This window comes from Wolffia australiana, chromosome 13 (assembly GCF_029677425.1).
Source record: "Wolffia australiana isolate 7733 chromosome 13, ASM2967742v1".
In the NCBI taxonomy this organism is placed as follows: domain Eukaryota; kingdom Viridiplantae; phylum Streptophyta; class Magnoliopsida; order Alismatales; family Araceae; genus Wolffia; species Wolffia australiana.
In genome coordinates this window covers 189,070-211,635 of record NC_135847.1, presented here as the reverse complement: position 1 = coordinate 211,635, position 22,566 = coordinate 189,070, and the positions used below count along the sequence as shown (strand labels likewise).

At 40.7% G+C, this 22,566-nt stretch overlaps 2 protein-coding genes and 1 non-coding gene across 6 annotated transcripts; 2 read left to right on the top strand and 1 right to left on the bottom strand.

Moving 5' to 3' along the window:
* The first annotated feature begins 10,159 nt into the window (after positions 1-10,159).
* PTB1 (polypyrimidine tract-binding protein 1) lies at positions 10,160-15,022 on the top strand. 4 transcript variants are annotated; one of them, XR_013583438.1, is made up of 12 exons: positions 10,161-10,474; positions 11,208-11,417; positions 12,234-12,296; positions 12,380-12,453; positions 12,535-12,630; positions 13,131-13,188; positions 13,281-13,385; positions 13,471-13,552; positions 13,646-13,758; positions 14,036-14,368; positions 14,554-14,659; positions 14,775-15,022. XR_013583438.1 is itself a non-coding variant. In XM_078584769.1 (11 exons), exons 1-11 carry the CDS (start codon positions 10,286-10,288, stop codon positions 14,560-14,562), a joined length of 1,332 nt encoding a protein of 443 aa, XP_078440895.1. In that variant the 5' UTR covers positions 10,161-10,285; the 3' UTR covers positions 14,563-15,022. The 4 variants fall into 4 exon arrangements, 3 of the variants coding, with proteins under 3 accessions (XP_078440896.1, XP_078440895.1, XP_078440894.1); XM_078584769.1 differs by having other exon boundaries at positions 14,554-15,022; XM_078584770.1 differs by lacking the exons at positions 14,554-14,659; positions 14,775-15,022 and having other exon boundaries at positions 10,160-10,474; positions 13,646-13,711; positions 14,036-14,179.
* Positions 15,023-20,425: 5,403 nt separating this feature from the next.
* TRNAM-CAU (transfer RNA methionine (anticodon CAU)) lies at positions 20,426-20,497 on the bottom strand. Its single transcript has one exon. It is a non-coding gene; the product is annotated as a tRNA-Met (tRNA).
* Positions 20,498-20,726: 229 nt separating this feature from the next.
* LHCA4 (light-harvesting chlorophyll-protein complex I subunit A4) lies at positions 20,727-22,115 on the top strand. Its single transcript, XM_078584649.1, has 3 exons — positions 20,727-21,004; positions 21,104-21,519; positions 21,626-22,115. Exons 1-3 carry the CDS (start codon positions 20,802-20,804, stop codon positions 21,757-21,759), a joined length of 753 nt encoding a protein of 250 aa, XP_078440775.1. The 5' UTR covers positions 20,727-20,801; the 3' UTR covers positions 21,760-22,115.
* The last annotated feature ends 451 nt before the right edge of the window (positions 22,116-22,566 follow it).

Below are 22,566 nucleotides of genomic sequence, written 5' to 3'. Positions count from 1 at the left end.
TGAACCAAAAGGCCTCCCTTAAGACTGTTTGATTCAACTAAGAGAAGTGGAGATGGATCAAGGTATGCTTTACATTGATTTCCATTCATGTATGATCTTCATCATCCTTAAGAATTGGCACAAGCCTCTTGCATATCAAACAAGTGGTACCAGAGCCAACTTGCGCATGTTCTTAGGGATGAACACTTTCTTTATCGTATGTGCTGCATGTTCATATTCATGCAAAACTCGATCATCGCACAGTCAAATTAGATATATATTTTATTTTCGTCATGTGGAATACATGCTGAAGAATGACATGATAAACTTTTATTGGGTGCGACTACTACGAGCTGTGGTGACAAAGCTTCATTCTTCTTCTCCTTTTTCCTTAGCGAGGACTGTTGAAGCTGAAAGCTGCCTTAGAACCACCTTGAGGGCAGCTTTGGGGCGGCTAAACGCCAGAAGAGGCCTCAGGGGCAGCCTTGAGGTAGCCGACTGCCTAAAGAGGCCTCAGGGGCAGTCTTGAGGCAGTTGGCCGCCTCGAGGTAGTCACCACCTCAAAGGGCCTTAAGGGCCCTATTTGGGCCACCCAATGGCCCTATAGGACCCAATAGGAGCTACCCATGTCGGGCTGCCAAAGGTCCCCATGGGACCCAATATGGGCGGCCCATTTAGGGCCACATAAGGGCCCCTAGGGCAATCAGGCTGCCCGGGGGCCCTACAGATTGCTTCATGGGCAGCACGAAATGGGCCGTTTGAGGGCCCCCCCGAGACCCCTAATGGGTGGCCCATTTTGAGCTGCCTAGAGCCATCGTGGACCCCTAATGGGTGGCCCATTTTGGGCCGCCCAGGGGCCCCACCCGAACTGTAATGGGCGGCCCATGTCGGGCTGCCCTAGGGCCCTTGAAGACCCAATATCAGTAGCCCAGATTGGGTCGCCCTTGGGCCCTTTTGGCATAATAGGGGGCCACCTCTTTGGGCCCTTTTGGCATAATATGGGTGGCCCATTTTGGGCGACCCTTGGCCCTTATAAGAACTTTTATGGGCAGCCCAGTAATGGGCTCTAGGGGCCCTGGAGGCTGAGTATTGGCGGTCCAAATTAGGGCCACTACAGCACCAATCCCAAGGCTATAATAGCCCATATTGGGCTCTCCGAGATAGAAACATCAATTTTTAACTTGAAAGTCAGCTATGGTGAGGTTCATAAATCAAGTTTACGGGATTTTCACCATCACTAGCTGGCCCACGAAGGTCCTAAATGTATTGGCCTATGTTTATTAAATGCAAGGTTGGCAGATTATGCTTGGTATTTTGACTTGAAAATACCCATTAATATGGATAATTGAGGGTATACATAAAAGCAGTCTAGTACATGCAAATCTATTGCATTGTCAATTGTCATGAGTTTTTCGATGGAAAGAATATCCTGCCAAAGTGGGGCTATTTTTTGGAAATCATTTACACTATATATTAGATGTAGTGTACACATGTCAAATGTCGGTACTAGTTGGCCCAAACCACAACAACTACCGGATGAGACATTGTACGCTCGTGATAGATGACTTGAGACAAATATTCATAATTTTTTCTTGTGACTGGTTAATCAGTCCAAAGACAGACTTTCTAGTTAATAAGAATTTTTTTGTCTATGTTACTATTCACAACAAGACATCACTTGCAGTTAATGTTATTCTCCAAAGATGGTATATTAATGTTGCACTCGATGTCTTGCAATGGGTTTGTACGTTATTTGAAATTCAGTTCCTTATTTGAGCTATTTTTCATATTTTACTGTGATTTCACACATAAGAGAAGACACGATACGACTAAGAGAAGAGGAGAAGGATCGAGGTATGTTTTACATTGATTTCCATTCATGTACGATCTTCATCATCCATAAGAATTGGTGCAAGTCTCCAGCAGATCTCATAAAGACATCATCCCCAGTTTTAAGGTAGTGTTTTGCCTTTTATATTTACAAACAATGCCCGACAGAATTGTGTTTTGTGATGGATAAAGGCATAATGGGGAAACTTGTCTTAGAGTTTAGCGAGATAAGTTGATATCTTTGCGCCCCCATAGAGAGCTCCAAGTTATATCTTGAAAGGAGGAAGGAAGAATTTGAATGTTCCGTACACGACTTCATACCTAAGAGGCTTAGAGTTATAACCTCAAATAATAAGACACAAATGGTAAAAATACAGATTAAGTATGAGCCAAAAAAATCTGGCGAAGGCAATAATCACTACAACTTCATTGATGAGAAAGATAGTGCAAGAGGAAACCTGAGCTGGCCAATTTCAAAACATTTCTCATGAAATGACCTCATAAAAATATGTTAGTTTAGGTGGCAAATGAATAAACTAAGAGGGGTGGTGAATTAGGTTCTCTATTTTTATTATATTTTTATTTTTTATGAGCGTAATATTTTTCTACCTAAGAAATGAGGTAGAGGAAATGGGAGACACAATTATTTTTTTAAGACAGCTTAGGTTAATCCTAAATGTTGTTCAGGGTATCCAACCCAAGTTGATGATGTGCCCTAACCAAGTTTGTGTGAATGCCCCCCAAGCAAATCACTTGGAAATAGGGCTGAACATGGATACTAAGAAAAAGAAAAGGTCGATGAATCTTTGTCGTCCTTGACCCCTAAAGGCTTCCTCGGAATGATGTTGCTTGATCTACTTCAACTTGATCCCCACGGCCTTCTTCTTATGGCCCCCGAAGCCTTAACCTGAGTGATCACAAAGATATAGAAATAATAATATATTTCTTAATAATGTCTTCTCCTCAACAACACTTAATGTGATAGCTACTTAACAATAGTATTCAAGACAAGGATAAAATTTATGTATCTCAACAAGAATACTTTCATGTCAAAATTTTGTTAACTCAGAAATAAAGATTCATAAATATAACTATGACTTTCCTTCAGTAATACCTCTTTATTTGTGGTCGTTCTTTCTTCAGTCATCTTCTCCTCCACGTTTTTCTTTGGATGAAATTCTTGATTTATTTTTGACCTTCAGTGCTTAAAACTCAAATATCTTTTTCAATCTTGCACTAATTTGATGATTACACCTGGAATGGTTCTGTAACACAACTTTGCTCAGTTGTTATCTCACACAAAGTATTCAAAAACCAAATCAGATAAATCTCCAGAGATCAATCTTTCCACTCAATTCCTCTATGTCTAACTTTAAACCCCTGTAACTCGTTCCAAAGTCAACCAAATGATGTGATTCTAAGTTCTTCAGTTTTGTGGATGAGATCAAAAATTCATATGTTGAATCAAAGATCAAAATCAGTACAAAAAGTATGGTAAAGATTGTAAACATATCACAAGGTCGAGGATGTGTGAAGTTCAGATCCTAGCCTTCTTTTCTTCAAATCTTGAAATACCCTTCACCAAAAACCACGATTCCAAGTTCTATGGACTTGTATTGATGTTAAAAACAAATTATTCCTTCAAATAATACTAAAAACCTGCTTGAAAGTTGCTCCAGGAATTGAGAGATCTCTCTAGCTTTTGGACTATAATTTTTAAAGGGCAAGGAGAAGAGAGTTTGAAATTAAGGCCCAAAACTGTATTTATAGACTTAGAAATCCGAAAGGGCATTAGGGCCCAAAACAGTCATATGTATTGATTATGATTAAATAATGTAAAATAATAATCATTTTAATTTTATTTTTTATATTTACAATTTTTCCATCAGTTCAAAACATCTTTCAAGATTCAAGAGCAAAAACTAGCCGTGAAGCCAAGGATTTAGGTTTTTAAATAATCTGGAAGACTTTGAAAGAAATGTTACGACATTACCAAAATATGAAATGAATCACATGTGCACGGATTGCAATAGTGATGCCTTAGATCCTTGAGCGAGACGAACTGAGTTGGTCATGGCTGCAGCCTCTAGATGCATCCATACCATCCATGGCAGGTTGAATCTCCTCCTTTGACTTGATGAGCTACATTCACCCTCTATCGTCGGCATTACATCATCCCAATTGCATTGGGAATGGCGAGGAGCTATGGGGAGAAGAGAGAAGAAAGGGAATGCCCTTGAACAATTTTGGCATGGATAAATTTGGTGCAAAGCCTTTGCCTATTTATACAAAAAATGTACTTTTCATAAAAAAACTGCAAACTTTAAGTTTATCTTCATATGTCCAAAACGCCATTGGTGTACTACCCTCTAGGCCCATGAATTAGTCCTGGTAACAACTCTAATGGCCCAGTAATCTTTATTGACATTTCAAATTAATTAACCATATCAATGTATATATTTTTTAATGTCACATCGATTAAACCCAATTGATAGGTCGAGTCTCTAACCCGTTGGGTGCCAAGCTACTTATGATAGCCTAAAAGATACAAAGGTATGTGTATCGACTCACTCATATAACATGCAAGTCATTTTTTACTGTGTATGTATAATCCCTTATCTATTTGATGCTCTTAAGATTATTTAGGTTATGGTCGACTGTCAAACCCTAATCAATCGTCCGAGTTAGTACTGATGTATTTGGAAATTATTGAAGAACTCTTTATTTGATATTTCATTGCCTTGGTCAAGAACAATCTCATTCAGACAACTCAATCATCATTGTGAACTTCTTGATGCACAAAAACAAAGATTGTTTAGAATTGCATGAGTAGTAATTTGTAGATCATAATCAAACTACAATTGTGAATTAAATGTCATTGGCGTCTCAGGTCTAAGGACCACTTACACAATGATGATGTGAATCAACCTGGTTAACAGTTTGGTATAAAACCATCAAGGGATTTATACATATCAATTTTGTAAACTCTTTCCACTAAAGAGAACACATAATATATTCATAATGTCTCCACACTGATGGCTATGGGACCAGTCATGCTCATCGCATGAGGCTAGATAGTGTTATTCTATAAGGATACTTTAATGTCCTTCTCAAGTATCCTTCAAATGAAAATATTTAGAACACTTGCTTAAAGTCTAGAGAACTTTGAAGTATGATCTCATTATAATTCACTAAGCCTGATCATGTATTCATGGACTTCATTATAAGTGTCACATGTGCGCTATAATGAATATGTTTTATTAATGAACATGGAATGACATATGAAATGTGAGGTTGGATTTCTGGCCATCTATATTTTTATCTTTATTGATAATTATTATTTCAGTTAATCAATAAAAAATATAAACCTAGACTCATAAAAGAAGTTGACTAGTTAGTGTGAAAATGTTAGTCTCCAAAGGGAAAGGAAATTAAGGTTTAAACTGAATTTTATATGTTGATTAGGGGATGAGAGGATATAATTTAAAAATTAAAATATAATATGATGATAAAGATGATAAGGGAATCCAAATTATGTACGGAAGAAGGGGACTTCTTGGACAATGATAATGGATGGATAGAGATGGATCACTGGATGAAGATATATGGATGTTGATTGATAAACATGAATGTTTTTGTGGATGGATATTGAGAAAATGATGACGACATGAGTGCAAGGAGATTCATCGTATATCCTAATATTCTGCAATCATAGAGCCTCTCCTCTTATCTTTCCTCATCTAACTTCAAATAACAATAGGAACAAGAAAACTCGATGCTTCTCAAAATCATGTCTTTTATTCTATAATAAGGAGCAGTCACGATATGGGATTTGCATAAATTGAATTGTCTCTTTAAAGATCCAACATATTGATGGAAAGAACTGAAATAAAGAGACAAAGAGGCCCTCAAAATTTTGCGCAAAACTCCTTTTGAATTGTCAGATATACTAATTTAACATTGAATCATTCTTAGATGTTAGATTTTCTCTCTCGTACATGTCAGATCATTAGTTGGCATAGAATCTTCAAAAAATCCTGATCCCACACTAATTTCCATTAGTTTCCATATCCAAGTAACTTTTGTCATTTTCCCTAAAAAGACGACACAATAATATATAATCTCAAAATAGGGGTTTAAACTTTTGATTGTTATTTTTGAAATTATTCAATTAAATTGATTATTGATATTATGCAATTGTATTTAAACTTTTTGTTGGTATTTTTGAGTTTAAAAATATGTACTCACTTAGTAATTTTAGCTAGTGATGAGTATGGATCATCTCCACATGGAATGATGATTAAGGATTTTATATTATTAATATAATAATTTTTAAGATGAGATGAGATGAGATACGTACTAAATACAAAATCAATTAATGATAAAAATATGAGGCAGTATAGTGATATTGAGGTGAGGAGAGTAGTCAGTTGCTAGTGATAATTTGGATTTGTGTTGGTCGAGTGAAAGTGAGATTGAAATAGTGAAGACACAAAGAGTGACGGGAATTGGATATATTACAAGTTAAATACATTAATTGAAGAGTAAGTTAACATTAAGACGATAGCCTGAAGGTGGTAAGACGTGATTTGGAGAATTTATGTAGGTGATGTTGTGGAGAGATGTGGTACTGAAATTGATCTAAGCTACCGACGATGTCAAGAAAGAGCAACTTAAGTGAAAGATACCGTATATCCTTATGTTACACCAGGATCATGGTAATTTGTGAGTGCAAGTAAACTCTGTCTCTTCTCTGTTGCTACTTCCCACACACCCAGGACACAAAGAACACACTTGATAGATCTCAAAAACTCAATATCTTTCAATTAGCCGGCATGAGTAGGAAGCAAGTTTAAGAATGATTTTAACAGTGATCCACATCTTTATTTATAGATCAAAGGGTCTAGATGGGAAGAGAGGGTGAAGACAAATCATCCATGAAAATTTCAACTCAATCAAACATCTGGATCCTCAAGTATTGCTCTTTGAAGTTGGACCAATTCGAGCCGTCAAATTATCATATAGTTAATGATTGGCACAATTGTCCCATTTTCAAAGATCGCGCACTACAAGAACACCATGTGTCCCTCCAATAGAAAAAGACAAAATGAGGGATTTAAATTTTGTATTTAATATTCCCCTTTTCACTTGAATGACATGCCAACACGTGTCATTCTCATCAGAACAAATGGAAGCATTTACTTTCTCTTTCGATCACTACTTGACAGGGCATTTGTTTCCATGTGTCATGCCAGAATTTACTTTCTCTTTGAATCAATTGCAGTGATACACGTGTGAGCCACATGCATTGTCGCAACTTTTAATTTTTCTCTACCCTTTCTTCATTATTTCATTTTCTTGTTACGAATCCCACTTATAGAGATTTAAATCATGCACTTTTTCCTATTGCTCCACGTCGCCTTCTACGAATAAAGTGCATTAGATGTCAGATAATGATTGGCTCATTATGGCATGATTATTTGTGATGCCATTATTGTCCTTTTTTCAAAGACTAGAGAACCTAATATCCATGGCATGATTATCTTGAATCAAACAGTTTATTTTTCTCATAATATCCATGGAGTTTCATCGTATGACATGACTTAGGTAATTGGAATATTAATGTTGTATCAATGGCGGAGAAGAGAGGGAGCTAAAGCACAATGAATACTACTATGGAGCAGGCCTCGTACAGATGCCAAAAGGGGATTAAACCTAATCAAAGGAGGGGCCTATTTTCAAGGAGATCAAGTGGGTGGTTGTTGTTTCTTTCCTGGCCAGAAATTCTAGGTTTCTCACATTGAGAATCTTGGATCCCTATTTATACACCTTTTCTCCCACATTGTATCTATCCTTGAATTTCTGTCCCAAGCTATGTTTTGGCAGCCTTGAGAGAAAAAAGTATTTCTTAGTTCCACTGTGTTTTGGTGTCATGTTGAGTGAATACGGGAAACAGATAACCTTATTTGGAGGAAACTAAAGAATAATGTATCCTTGTTTCGAAAGGAAGTGACACCAAAGGTTCTAGCATTTTTGGAGGTTCCTGCCTTCCACACTCAAATTTTCTGATTTTTTCTTAAAATGTGTAATAATCAAAGTCCAGGGCTTTCTAACGGTGCAAACAGTGCTAAAAAATTCATCTTAAAGCTCAAATTATTGCATTTTTTTTAACTAGAAAACTAGAGATTCGCCAAGCATTTTTTGGCACTGCCATGCCAAGTACGGGCACTCCTATGGCAAACCTGGCACCCTTTGCCAAAAATCTCCATGAGCTATGTTAAGTTGTTCTCGTTTTATTCTTTAACATTACAATATTTTAGAATTTTTCTCAAAATCTTTTAAGTTGTTGTCAACATAATTTAGGCTTTCCTTCATTCCATTTGCTCAAAAAAGAAACTATTGTGTGTCTTGGAGTTTGTTTAGATTTTATCGATAACAGTTATATATATATATAATTACATGAAAAATGTTCTAATTAATTTCTGACCCTCACTCAAATATATATTTATTATGGAAATATTATAAATCTGTGGTTACAGGAATTAACTTATACCATTTTTCTGGCTTATCAATGATTGTGGTGACAAGCATAACGGTGGGTGATGAGTGGTACAAGGTGACTGCACAATGATGAATGTTGACTGGTATAGGGCTATTGGGTGGTGATTATAATGGTGATGTATGTCGGCTATCACAAGGTAACAAGGTGGCGACATGCACAATGATGGAGGATGGCTATAAGGAGGATTGGGGAATGGAAAGACAAAGGCAAAAACATAATAAGGGTAGAAACAAGGCAAGGAAAATGAAATGGCAAGGGTAGTGGTATGCAAAGGGTATAAGAAAAGTCATAGAGAGGGTAGACGCAAGTGCACAACTAGAGTGGTAAGATAAAGGTGTGGCAAGAGTGATTACGATTCTAGGCAAACATAAAACTGTTGCTTTGATACCATGTAGAACTAGTAAAGGAAATAGTCAAGGATAAGCATAAATGATTTCAGAGAGGAATGTGGTGCTCTAATACCATGAGGACATTAGACACAAAGGAATGACAATGAGAGGAGCCACATGTCCTTAGAAGACTGTGCCTCCAAGGGGATGCGTAGTGTAAAGTATAGACAATATAACACATGAATAAATTGCATTATGCATTGAGTCATATTTATGAATTATTAATGAATATGATCGATTGACTCCTGGAATATAGAAATTAGAAAATAGTTTTTATGTTTAGTAAGAAATCATCAAAAAAATCTTATGAAAGCTATTAAAATCATCAATAGAGACTTTCAATAAACTTATCATAGTTACTCATCAGTGTTCTAAAATTTACTAAGGATGAGTGTACATTAGCCATCAAGAACTGTGAGATGGCAAGTAGCTTAATGGGAAAAAATTAACAAAATAAATTTCTACTGTTTTAGGTTTACTTTTTCAATCCAAATTTGGCTATAAAATGCATTTCATTAACAAATAAACTAAATAAAATTAGTGTATGAACTTTGTTATGACTATCAAATCATTTATATACAACTTTACTCTTGAAAACATTATGCCAACCCTTGGTGTGATTGATAATACGAGTTCAATATTACATAGATATATTATTGAAAATTATGAAATAAAATTTATTCAGATTTGATGTTTCTCTCAATATTACCTACTTTCAAATGACTTAAAAACACAATCTCTCAGTATAGAATAAAATTATCACATAATACATTGTCTGATTTGTACTATGTAAAATGAATATAATATTTCAAACTATATTGGAAAAAGTTTGGTATATTTTTTCATCTTCCGTAAGTGTTTTTTAAGAGTAGTATTATTAATAATCTCTGGTGGAGGATGCATCATCCATGTACTTGATCAAATGAAGTAAAAAACTTGGCTCACTATGATATGTTAGTGGAACTTAGTGGCTATGGAGGTGGCGTAGCCTTTTCAGCATCACATGGAATCAATATCAGTGATTAAAACATGCAGCTGCAAACTAATGCTTTATTACACCTATGGTTTTTTTAGTACACTCGGTTCTACATTTACTAAATTGTCTTGTGAGTCAACAGGACAGATATCAGTAAATTCAAGAATGTCTGTTTTTCATGGTTTTTTAATTATTTGACCATTTATTATTGTCAATAAATACGAGTTCCCCCAGTACCTGAGCACAAGGAGATATTTTTAGTTGCGGGCTCAGCCCAATTAGGCCCATCGCCGAAGAACGTGGGCTTCAAAAAGGACTCGACAGGGGGGGGTCATCCACACCGTCCATCTCTGAACAGAGGATCCAGAGAGAGACGGTTGGAGCAATGAAGGGATATATAAAGGGGTATCCCCTTTATTCACGAAGCTTCTTCTCATCCCATCGCATCTCTCTCTTCTGTGCAAGGCGTTGGCGGAGAAAAAGGGGGCAAACTCCGTCGGAACCCTTGTAACCCTAATTCGTCGGAGGAATTGAAGCAAGATCGACGAGATGTCTTCATCGTCGGGCCAAGCCACGCAGTTTCGATACACGCAGACCCCGTCCAAGGTTCTGCATCTCCGGAACCTCCCGTGGGAGTGCACCGAGGAAGAGCTCGTAGAGCTGTGCAAGCCCTTTGGAAGGATTGTCAATACCAAGTGCAATGTCGGCGCTAATCGTAACCAGGCCTTCGTCGAGTTTGTAAGTGAAGATCGAGATTTCCCCGTTTCAATTTATATTTCTTCCGATCTTTCAAAGAAAAATTTATATTTCTTTTGATCGAATTGAATTCATGTATTGTATCGTTCTTCGTGTTTCGACAAGACCTCATTCCGCATCTAGGTTTGCGCATCCTTTAGTTGAATCTTCTTATTTCGTAGACGCGATCCCCTCTCGTTTTATGAGGCGGTTGATAGGGATAATAAGAGATCCAGTGAACGAGTTTTCCTTATTCTGTATTCCCTACTCCGTCCGGCTGATTTCGACTGTTTCTCATATCTGCGGTTCGATATTTTCGATAGATATATCGTTCGATCGGCGATGATTTCTAGTGTGAATATAATCGGAAGAATAATGAGCGTGGGGTCCAACGGGACTTGCCGCTTTTCGATATCCATGGGGAATTCTTTACTCACGTTCGCTATCTATATAAAGGATTTCCTTGCACTTTCCTTTTTGCACCACTCTTATGATGTATCGGGTTTCATGTTTTCCGCTGTGTCTTTTTCTGAATTTTCTTTGTCCCGTTCAAACGTTAAGCATGTCTAAACCGACGAATTTCTGTCCACCAGAGGATTGTCACTTACAAAGATAACGTTTTTTGATGCGCATCCTGATATTAAGATTTTCGTTTTTAGTACTTTTATGCTTTCCCTTAAATGTTTGTTCGGGATTAAATTAATTTGCTTACCCCTCAACGTTTGATCTTCGTCAGGCGGATCTCAATCAGGCTATTTCGATGGTCTCTTTTTATTCTTCTTCCTCGGAACCAGCTCAAGTTCGCGGTAAAACAGTTTATATTCAGTATTCCAACCGACAAGAAATTACCAACAACAAGAGTTCTGGTGATATCGCTGGTAATGTCCTGCTGGTAACGATTGAGGGTGTCGAGGCTGGAGATGTGAGCATCGATGTCATTCACTTGGTAAGCCTGGTGCACATGATTTGTTTCTGTAAATTCTCATTCCTTGTTTTGATGATTCTTTCAAATTGTATTTTTACCTCGATCACATACATATATTTTATATTTTTAATGTCCGCTGATTGATTTCCTAGGCTATGATTGACATAATCTGCCTATATGAGCAGGTCCTTGTAAACTGGGAGATTTACAAATTGTCAGCTCTCTACAGTAGAAGGAATCTGACGTGTATTTCCCTCCTTATCCATCCCCAACATTTCATATCCAGATGTTAGATGAGCAAATTTTATATCCTTCCTTAATCAATCATGACAATGTAACTTGTAGGACGAGGTCGGCATGTGAAGGCAAATAATCTTCAAGGTTTTACTTCTGATCCTTGGATGCATGCGTTGAATTGTAACTTCATCAATCAAGATTTGCATTCGTGATGATAGGATTGCACTTACTTCCTGACTCCTGTCCCAAGATGGTCAATCTCATCTTTCTGATTGGGTCCCTCTGTTCATCAGCCGGAGAAAATAGTTGGGATCATATACTTTTATTAGCCTCACCATTTGAAGTCTACCCGCTAGCATTTGCCCTATCATTTGTCTGGAATTTTAGATTCTTTTGATGTCAATGTTATTACTTATTTATTCTGTTTCATCATGCATGGTGGCTTGGAGTTTTTGCTACTGTCATGCGCGTACCTTTAGGTGCTCTTATGCACTCAAACTGTGAATTTCGTTTTTGTACAATTTCATTTTGATTTTTTCTGTAGTAAAACGACGTTTTATGTTCTTCTATTGTCTAAAATGCGTATTATATATCTTATAGGTGTTCTCTGCCTTTGGATTTGTGCACAAAATTGCCACTTTTGAGAAAGCGGCTGGCTTTCAGGTTGTTAAAATTAATTTATCATAGCAGTTTAATTTATCCAGGTTTTTATCTTTTTCTCATAATATTATTTCACGCAAATATAGGCACTTATTCAGTTCAGCGATGCAGAAACTGCATCTGCAGCACGAAATGCCCTTGATGGAAGAAGCATTCCCAGGTAGGCTGTTGGGTGGTCGGTCGCATTATTGTTTATTCATCTTCCCTTGGAATGTCCTATTCTTATTATTTCATCTTTCAGGTACCTCCTTCCAGAGCATGTGGGGTCTTGCCACTTGCGCATATCCTTCTCAGCCCACACTGATTTGAATATTAAGTTTCAATCTCATCGCAGCAGGTAATATTCTTTAGTATCATGACATCTCTATGAGACTTGTTTACGTTCAATCGTTTTGACAAAGTTAACTTGAGAGAGATCATCTTTATTGCATTCATTTTAGAGTGAAAGAGGAGTGGCTAATCTACTGTTCTGCTCTGTTACCTAGGGTATAGTGAAGCCACATTACTGGAATGGCGATGTATTTTTCTGCATTTGTAATAGTAATCTTCTTCATCTCACAACTGATATTTTAATGCATTATAGCTTGCTATTTCGCTTCCCTGTATATCCGATCCATTTCTGCATGCCATTTGGTTGTCACTCTATTGGATTGTCTGAGTATAGCCCTTTTTGCCGTCTTCTCATTTTACGTTCTTATTCATGTTTGATGAAAATTTCTTAAACCTTTGTATTTGCTTTCTGTAATTATTTATGTTTGAATTTGCGAATGTCGCGTGAAGTTTCTAATGTTTTCCGGTTTTAATCTGAGTAAAATTCTTGTCTTTGGTTGATTATAGGGATTACACCAATCCTTATCTTCCTGTGAATGCTTCTGCCATCGAAGGAACGATGCAGGTGAGACAGCTCCCTGGCTATAATAGTTCTAAGCTAAGGGTAAGTTCGAAATGCAGTTTCTGATATTGTGGTCGTGTTGTCTGGGATTGCAGCCAATTGTGGGTCCTGACGGGAAGAAGAAGGAACCCGAAAGCAACGTTCTACTTGCATCCATAGAGAATATGCAGTATGCCGTGACTGTTGATGTCCTTCACACCGTAAGAAAGACGTCTATTCTCTCCGATATCTCTAAACTCTGTCTGCCTTTAACTGGTTCAATTTGTTGGTCATCATTTCTACCAGGTGTTCTCAGCCTTTGGCGCCGTACAAAAGATTGCGATTTTTGAGAAGAACGGTGGCACTCAGGCTCTCATCCAGTACCCAGGCAAGTAACCATCATCCCGTGCATAGGTTTATAATTACCTTATATGACACGAAATCGTTTTGGTTTTTATTGCTCTCGCTCCTACCTGTGCAGATATCACGACTGCTGCATTGGCAAAAGAAGCGTTAGAAGGGCACTGCATCTATGATGGTGGCTATTGTAAGCTTCATCTGTCATACTCTCGTCATACTGATCTCAATGTAAAGGTACAAATTAGATAGTTTTCTTAGACTTTCGTCTCATAAAGTGATCGTATATCCCAAACCCAGAAAAGAAATAAAAAAGATCGTGCATAAAAATAACTTCTTTTGCTTGTTTCTTTCTGCCTGCGTGGGGGTATCGGATGATTTGAGGTCTGTGGCTTATTCTTCCCCGTCTTTCTAGTTGTCCCTTGCCTTGTGGTCTCTTTATTTTTCTGTTCTTTCACGATAAAATTGATATGGCGCCAATTTTTACATTTATTTTTTTTTGCGGCATGCGCAGGCACATAATGAAAGAGGTCGTGATTACACAATCTCTGAGGCGGGTATCCTTCCTCTGCAGCAAGGTCCTGGAAGCGCCGGCGCAGCCTGGTCCTCCCCGGGCGCCTCTGCTGCGGCCTCGTACATGGGAGTACCGCAGGACCGGCAGATAGGGGGGTGGGATATGGCCGGAGCAGTGGCGGGCAGAGGCAGTTATGGCGGGTACCCCGGGCAGGGGTACCCGGCCACCTCGGGTGCAAATCAGTACTATGCGCAGGCAGGCGGATCTCGTTCTCCGCAGGGGTCGCAGCAGTTGCCACCACCACCACCATACGGCCGACCCTCTTCCCAGGTGGTAAGCCAGCCCCCAGTCTACTACTGACCGTGAGACGCCATCCTCTTCCCCACCACTTTTTCCTTGGCATGTTTTGTAATTGTTGCCCACGTGCACTTATAATATTTTCTGCTCTACTGCTTCGTGATCGTATGACCCCGCCCCATCCTCTCCCCTCGTACTCAAGTTTTTTTTTCTGAAATTAGGCAAAATGAATACCACCCCAGGGGAAGAAGAAACTCCAGTCGAGCTACGAAGGTGACCTATCCTTTCCTCTCCATACAACTATTTATAGAGGGTTAAACAGCTGCGGTGAGGTCCTTGGATTCTATCGTTCCTATGATTTGCCGCATTTCTACCTTGCAAGTGTGGCGGTCGCTGATGTTCATTTCATCATTGCCCGTGTTATAACATGTGGGCCTCGCAGGTTCATCATTGCAAACTCCTCTGTCACCCGGGTTGTACTTGTCATTACATTTTTCTAGTTTTCTGGTAGAGCTTGATTGTTTAGAGGTTCCTAGATTAGGTCACAAAGTAGGGAAACCTGAAATACCTTTTTTTCTGCTAAACGTGTTAATGCCGAGGACTTTACCTCGTGCATCTATTTCAAAAACATATGTTACCCTTCTCTATGTAACGATTGTGATCTTTTATGATATTTTTTATTACAATACATCTATTACCTGGGAAGGTATAATATGATGTATTATCTTTCAGTTTGATATTTATTTTATGATCTTGCTATGTTATTATATATGTGATTTGTCGGCTTTTCCCTAGTCAAGTACGATTTTCCCTCTTTCACGTTCGTTGTCCTTATGTTTCATTGAAGCCGACATCATTTAATATAAGTATACATGTCTTCAATATAACCTTGTAATTTTCTGCCAGAAGCCCTTCTTTTGCAGTTTACCAACACGAAAATCTCTTCTCCGTTCAGGAAGTACTGTTCCGTTCTGTCACACTAGTAGCACTTCTCATTGACATACATAACCTAAAAAGGTTCGATGCTACTAAAATAATTGAAAGTTAGTTCCACCCGCGCCCCCTCCCCCTTCCAATCTGTCCCTCCGCCCCTTCGTCCGCCCACATATAAAGGAGAAAAATACAAATTTTTGATTTCTACATGCTTCTGAGTATGACAAAGAGTTCAGTCTAAAAAATATGATGAACAACAATGGAACTATTCTTGATGTTTCATTTGGCTAGCAACTTTTAAGAAGAAAAAACAAGGTATACTTATAAGGGGGGCAAATGAAGGGAGGATTGTCCCAGGCCTCCCAATTTGGGCACTCATGGGCTAAAACATGTCCATGCATAAAATTTGTAATCTCAACTTCATTTTGAAAGGTCACCTTATGGTGAGGTCAATACACGGGGAGATTTGTTCAGTCTCATGCCATTTTATGCAATTTTTGTGGGAAAAGATATTAGATAACTGGAGACGAGAAACATCTAAGACAAACTGGACACTCTAACATGGACTTGTAATTAAAGGTATTTTAATTGCCAAAGAAGCTTGAAATGGCCTTAATGGTGAAAATTCAGAAAATAATGTGTCTGCCAGCGTGATATCTTTTAATTTGAGATAATACTTTATTCTATGTGAATTATAAATATGTAACTAGATCTTGTTGAAGCTAATCAAACAAATGGATAAATGCCATGTCTGAATTTTTATGAAAGAGCCCCTGATCCAAGACAGACGTTCCCTGCAAGATCATCAATTGAAGTGTAATTGCATTCGAAATAAAGTTTGGGACCCCAAGTGGCCCATAAAGGCTAGTATGATGTCAATTTGTGACACAGTACATTCAAGTTGGAACCTACCAACTGTGGAAAAAATGTTAGAGCTGGCTCTTCTTATATACACAAATAAATCTGATCATCTAATTAGAACCGTTAAGGTCCATTCAACCCCGCCTAAGTTAGCACGTATTCAAATTAGATTTGGGGTGCATGGCTTTGATTATTGGCCCACATGTGTTTTTCATTAAAATATTACCACAAACATGAATATTTCAATGCTTAGAAACATTTTAAAACCATTACATCAGAGCAATATTTATGATAATCATAGAATTGTTGGGATAACAATAAATATCACAGTAAACATAGTTTTTTATGTGATGCGAGAAATCTAATATATTACATCATTTACATCAATATTTTTAATATAAATCAGTAGAGTATATTTAATGACTCCAATGACATGTTGGCTTATTTGGATGAAACTAAAGAGATTCCCCTAGTGGAAGACTTTGGGCAGAATCAAACCAACATTCAAAATCTGTTGACTAGATCACATGTGAATGAATCACATCCGTGATTTCTCACTTCCTTTTGGGAGACATATTGCGCCACTCAAGTGTGCATACTCAAGACATATCCATACATACCTGATGGCGCACGCCATCAAGAGTCGTCATCGACGTCATCAGCACCGTGCGCATCCTCGACGTTGAAGACCGGGTGAAAGATGCTCATTATCGCCCTTTGATTTCGGCGTTCCTTTCTCGTGTTTTTGTGTTTCCCGATTCGTATCGTGTTTTTCATCGCACCCGCAACAGTCATCTTTCGTTGTTTTTCCGTCGAGGGGAATGGGTCTTTATCCATTCCCCATCTTCCCCTTGTTCTTCCCCCTTTTTCCTTCTTTATTTCGCCCTTGTTTCCCCCTAGTTCTCCCCTTATTTCCTCTTGTTTGTGTCTTGTGTTTGTAAAGGGAGCCCATTTATAAGGGCTCCCCAATTGGACCCGTTATGGCCCACTTAGGGCCCAACTCTTCTCCCCGTTATAACGGAAGAGAGCTCGCCCTAGGGTTCTCAGACCCTTGTTTTTTCAGTTAGGCATTTCATCGAACAGAACTTGGGTCTCATTCCTCGTTTGAGAAGAACAGAAAGAAGAGGAAGAAGAGGGAAGAAGAAGAAGGAAGGGAAGAGGGGAAGGGAAGAGAAGGGAAGGGGAAGGATTTCCCCCGCCGCCGCCGTGCACGCCCGCGCGCTGCCGCTGCCGCCCCGCGCTCCACCGCCGCGCTCACGGGCTGCCCGCGGCCGCCGCCGCTGCCCGTCGCCCTCGCAGTCGCACCGTGCCGCGCGCGCCGCTGCCGCTCCGCTCCACGCCGCTCGCCACCCGGCGCCACGCTGCTCCGCCCGTGCGCCCGTGCCGCCCGCGCCGCGCGCCGCCGCCGTGCCGCTCCGCCGCGCCACCTCCCCACCGTGCTGCCGCTCTGCTCGCGCCCTCACCGAGCTGTCCATCCCGCACCGCCCGCGCGCACCCCGTTCGACGGTTTTCGTCTGAACCCTCGACGACCGAACTTTACGAACTGCTCCGGCACCTTTTGCTGCACGTCGAGCCGCCGTGACCTCTCCGGCGCTCATCATCCAACCCGCTCCGACATCGGCCGTCAACAAACCACCGCATTACGAGCCCGTCGTCGAGGTACGCCGTACTCTCCGACGCTCGTTTATTTACTCCTTGCAGTGTACTTTCGTTTCGACTCCACCGCGCTCGGGCTAGGTAGGTGAGCGTGGTAAAATGAGAGGAAACTACGTCTTTGAGTGTCTTACCGGTGCGGACGAGTACGTCTGTTACGTGCGAGCCCAACGGATTGAGTCCGTTCGGCCGTAGACGCCTTCGTCACTCCGACGATGTTCGAGAGGCCCCCGTCGCCGTCACCCGGCGACTCTCGTCCAAGCTTGGAGCTCGGCGCCTCCCTCGAGTCGGAGCCAGCACGTACAACACGTAGGGCATTCATCCACGTAGTTACATACCCACTAGGGTATCGTCGGACGACAACACCGTCGTCTCCCGATACGTTATCACTTATCGTCGCCGAGCCATCATACTCGGTGACGACGGGACGACGTTCTTGACGTACGTCCTGCATCAATACCTAACGCGTTTGATCTCTTCCTCCATCTTGACGAGCCCAATTCTCAGTTGTCATCGTTACGTCGTCTCAATCTCATTAGAAATGGAGAGTGGCCAAAGGGAGACAAAAAGAATAAGGGTAGGGCCCTGAAAACTTTTGTCATGGGCGAGCCTTTTTAAGGTCCTTCCCCAATTTATATTCAGTATGATTTTTTTATAAAACCCCTAAACTTTATGTTAATTTTTGGACGTCTAAAAGACTATTTTTTTGATTCTCTAGGACCATGCATGAGTCGATTTAATGAATCAAACGACCCATAATCTTTATTAGATCCAATATAATTAATATATCATCATACTGATTCAACTCCCAATCGATAGTTGGAGTTTTTGGCTCATGGAGTGCCAAGCTATGCCTCGTGCTCTAGAGATACAAAAGTGTGTATTAACTCGCTCATGGAACTTTTCTATTATCAGATATGTGTACATATAGTCCCTACGCCGCTTGATGCTCCTAAACTTGGTGTATGTTAAACTGTCAAAGTCTAATCAGTCGTTTAAGTTAGTATGGATGCGTTCAAAAATCATCAAAGAAATAGTCCACCACCTTGGCCAAGGACATCATCACTTTGTCTCCCTTGAGTTGACTCTTCTTTTACCAGCGACAGATGATAGTATGTTGACCACTCAATCATGTTCAATGTCCTTTTCTAGTATCCTCAGAATAAGAATATTTGGAACACACTCTTAACAACTGGACATCTACATATTATGATCTTATCATAATTCTCCAAGTCAGACCATGTATTCATGGACTTGTTCATAAGTATCACACATGCATTATTATGAATAGATTATATCAATGAATGTTGAACGAAACATGGAATGTGTGATTGACTTAACGAACACATATATTTCCATCAAGATCTTCCTTGAGTTGTCTCCGCCTTACACTTCGGGTGGATGATCCCCTTTTGAAACACACACACCTTTGTGCGCTTGTTATTGAATTTGAGCTAAAACTTTCAGAATCCCATGATTAGGAACTAATAGGTCATCGTAAAAAGACAAATGTTCATCCATAAGATGTCTATGGTATCTCAGGTCTATGGACCATTTACACGATCGGGATGTAAATCAACCTGATTGACAGCTGGGTGTAATATCACTCAAGAATTCATATCATCAATTTAATAAACTATTTCCTCAAAGACAACTCACCATTTGTTATTTATGTCCCCACACTAATGATTTTTGGATTATATAGTGTTCATTATATCAGTGGGAATATATAGTGTTGTTCTGGCTAGATATTATAATTTCATTCTCAAGTATCCTTTGAATATAAATATTTAGGAATCATGTTTAAAGACTGATTGCCTATGTATTATGATGTCATCATAATTCACTCAGTAATAAACATATATTCATGGACCACATTATAAGTATTGCATATGCATTACATGAATATATTTATATCAATGGATATTAAAAGAAAGGATGCAGAATGTATGATTGGTTTACCAACCTCATATATTTGCACTGGTGGGTGGTATCTACATTGGATCACGAATAACATTCTTTGAACTACAAAAATTGATTCAACTAGTGACATTTGAAACAAGAACAATAGCTAAAATTCTCGTTAAATTATTCATCAGAGTCTAATTTTGCTAATTCCAACTTGTATAACGCGAGGGCACTTGGGATTAACAAATCACTTGCTGATTGAATATGATTGTTTAGGCTTCGTCATATGCAATCTTATATATCATAATAATAATTACCATTCAATGATCAGCAGGGTTTGCTACTCAAATAGAAATACGAAAAAGGTTGAGCCAATTCAAGCAACAGAATGTTATTCGTGAATGGGAAATATCTGTACCTAGATTTATTACAACAAACAGCTATGTTTTCAAAGGAAAGTTAACTTTTGTTGTGATCTTTCTATGAACATCGAAGGGATTTACCTTTCCCGAATAAATTGTTTTACTAAAATTATGCAACATGAATGAATGCACGAGTAAGCTGTTGAAAATAGTGTTTTCAATTAACCGTGATCCATCCAACTAACCGTGATCCATAATAATTGTCTGTCATGTAGTAAACCACGATCGATTCCAAACACTGTCCATAACAAAAATAATGGCAGGATTTCTTTCTAAAAATGTTTCGGGAGAAAAAGAATGCGGAAGCCACTCTTGATATCAGAGCCAGGTTTCGATCCTGGGACCTGTGGGTTATGGGCCCACCACGCTTCCGCTGCGCCACTCTGATTTGATGTTCGAGACTTGAAAAAAATAATATTTAAATAACTTAATATTAACGTTTGGGACCCCCCCCCACTCTTCATCGGCCAATGAAAGAGCGGGGAAAGATTTTTATCGGGTTGGAGGCGATAAGGAGGGATAAGGGTGGCGAATTCCCATTGGGCGCCCCGTTCCTCCCGCGGGATCTCGTCAAATCTCCGCCGTAAGACCGGCCTGCTACAAAGCACCCGTCTTCTCTCCACTCTCCAAGTCTCCAGGCCAACTCACCCATCCTTCTCTCCCTCCCTCCCTCTCTCTTCCCGCCTGCGAGCATGGCCTCCGTCACCGCCCAGACGTCGCTGGCCGTCATCCGTCCCTGCTCCCGCTCCCGCTTCCTCACCGGCTCCTCCCCCGCCAAGCTTCGCCCCGTCTCCCGCAACCCCTCCGCCTCTCGGGCTGTCCCCGCCTTCCGCGTCTCCGCCAAGAAGGGCGAGTGGCTCCCCGGCCTCGCCTCCCCCGACTACCTCAACGGCAGGTGAGCGCAAGAACAACAACAACCAATAATTACTTCTTCTTCCTCTTCTTCTTCTTCGTGTTTGAATTTTGATCCTTAACCCGTGGGTGACACTCGCAGCTTGCCAGGGGACAATGGGTTCGACCCGCTGGGGCTCGCGGAGGACCCGGAGAACCTCAAGTGGTTCGTGCAGGCGGAGCTGCAGAACGGGCGGTGGGCGATGCTCGGCGTGGCGGGGATGCTCCTGCCTGAAGTGTTCACCAAGATCGGGATCATCAACGCGCCGCAGTGGTACGACGCCGGCAAGCAGGAGTACTTCGCGTCCTCCTCCACGCTGTTCGTGATCGAGTTCATCCTTTTCCACTACGTCGAGATCCGCCGCTGGCAGGACATCAAGAACCCCGGCAGCGTCAACCAGGACCCCATCTTCAAGAGCTACCGCCTTCCCCCCAACGAGGTCGGCTACCCCGGCGGCATCTTCAACCCCCTCAACTTCGCCCCCTCTCTCGAGGCCAAGGAGAAGGAGATCGCCAACGGTAATTCTCTCTCTCCGCATCTCTCTCTCTCTCTCCCATCACTTTATCTGTCTATCCGTCTATCTATTTCTCTCTCTCCTTACGATTATTCGTGTTGGCTTTGCAGGTCGCCTGGCTATGCTGGCGTTCCTGGGCTTCCTTATCCAGCACAACCTGACAGGCAAGGGGCCCTTCGACAACCTGCTGCAGCACCTCTCCGACCCGTGGCACAACACCATCATCCAGACCCTCAGCAGCTGAGGCGGACGTTCTCCGGCGACGACCATGGCCTTCTTCCTCCTGTCTATCTGTCTCTGTCTCTCTCTCTCTCACTATCTCTTTCTCTTCCGCCATGTAAGACCGCAGGCATGATCCATCATTTCTCATCCCTCGCTGTTGGGCCATAGTCGGGTGACGTCGCCGGTGCGGCGCAGGAAGGAACGCACGAAGGAGGCGAGGTGGATGGGATGCAAGGGGTGGCTATCTCAGTCTTTATCATGTACAGGCAAGGAAGTGGAATTGAAACAGCGTGGGGAAGGCAGAAGGGATGGCGTCGCGATGGACTGGTTGTAGTCGGCTTTGTAATACCATTTTATTTTATTACTGTCCCTCTCACACTCCACCCGACTTTGAGAGAGAGAGAGAGAGAGAGAGAGAGAGAGAGAGAGAGAGAGAGAGAGAGAGAGAGAGAGAGAGAGAGAGAGAGAGAGAGAGAGAGAGAGAGAGAGAGAGAGAGAGAGAGAGAGAGAGAGAGAGAGAGAGAGAGAGAGAGAGAGAGAGAGAGAGAGAGAGAGAGAGAGAGAGAGAGAGAGAGAGAGAGAGAGAGAGAGAGAGAGAGAATGATGATGTAGAATGATGATATTCGGATGCGGAGCTATATCTCCGAAGTGGATATCTGATATCTGTCGACACTGATAACCAGATATCGGATAATGACAAATTGACAACAGAAATCGGTCGCTACGGTATCAATATCCAATATCGTCCCGGCATCTGTCTCTACTCAAAGGTTAGATGACAATATGGAATATCCAACATATGAACTATGATGCGTGACTAAGCAATTGG

What these genes read in the sequence shown, in the direction of transcription:
- LHCA4 (XM_078584649.1), top strand. Translation starts at nt 20,802, where the DNA reads ATGGCCTCCGTCACCGCCCAGACGTCGCTGGCCGTCATCCGTCCCTGC. An exon ending in CCCGACTACCTCAACGGCAG is followed by an intron (nt 21,005 to 21,103) that starts GTGAGCGCAAGA and finishes TGACACTCGCAG; the next exon opens with CTTGCCAGGGGACAATGGGT. An exon ending in GGAGAAGGAGATCGCCAACG is followed by an intron (nt 21,520 to 21,625) that starts GTAATTCTCTCT and finishes TTGGCTTTGCAG; the next exon opens with GTCGCCTGGCTATGCTGGCG.
- PTB1 (XM_078584768.1), top strand. Translation starts at nt 10,286, where the DNA reads ATGTCTTCATCGTCGGGCCAAGCCACGCAGTTTCGATACACGCAGACC. An exon ending in AGAAAGCGGCTGGCTTTCAG is followed by an intron (nt 12,297 to 12,379) that starts GTTGTTAAAATT and finishes ACGCAAATATAG; the next exon opens with GCACTTATTCAGTTCAGCGA. An exon ending in GGCTCTCATCCAGTACCCAG is followed by an intron (nt 13,553 to 13,645) that starts GCAAGTAACCAT and finishes CTACCTGTGCAG; the next exon opens with ATATCACGACTGCTGCATTG.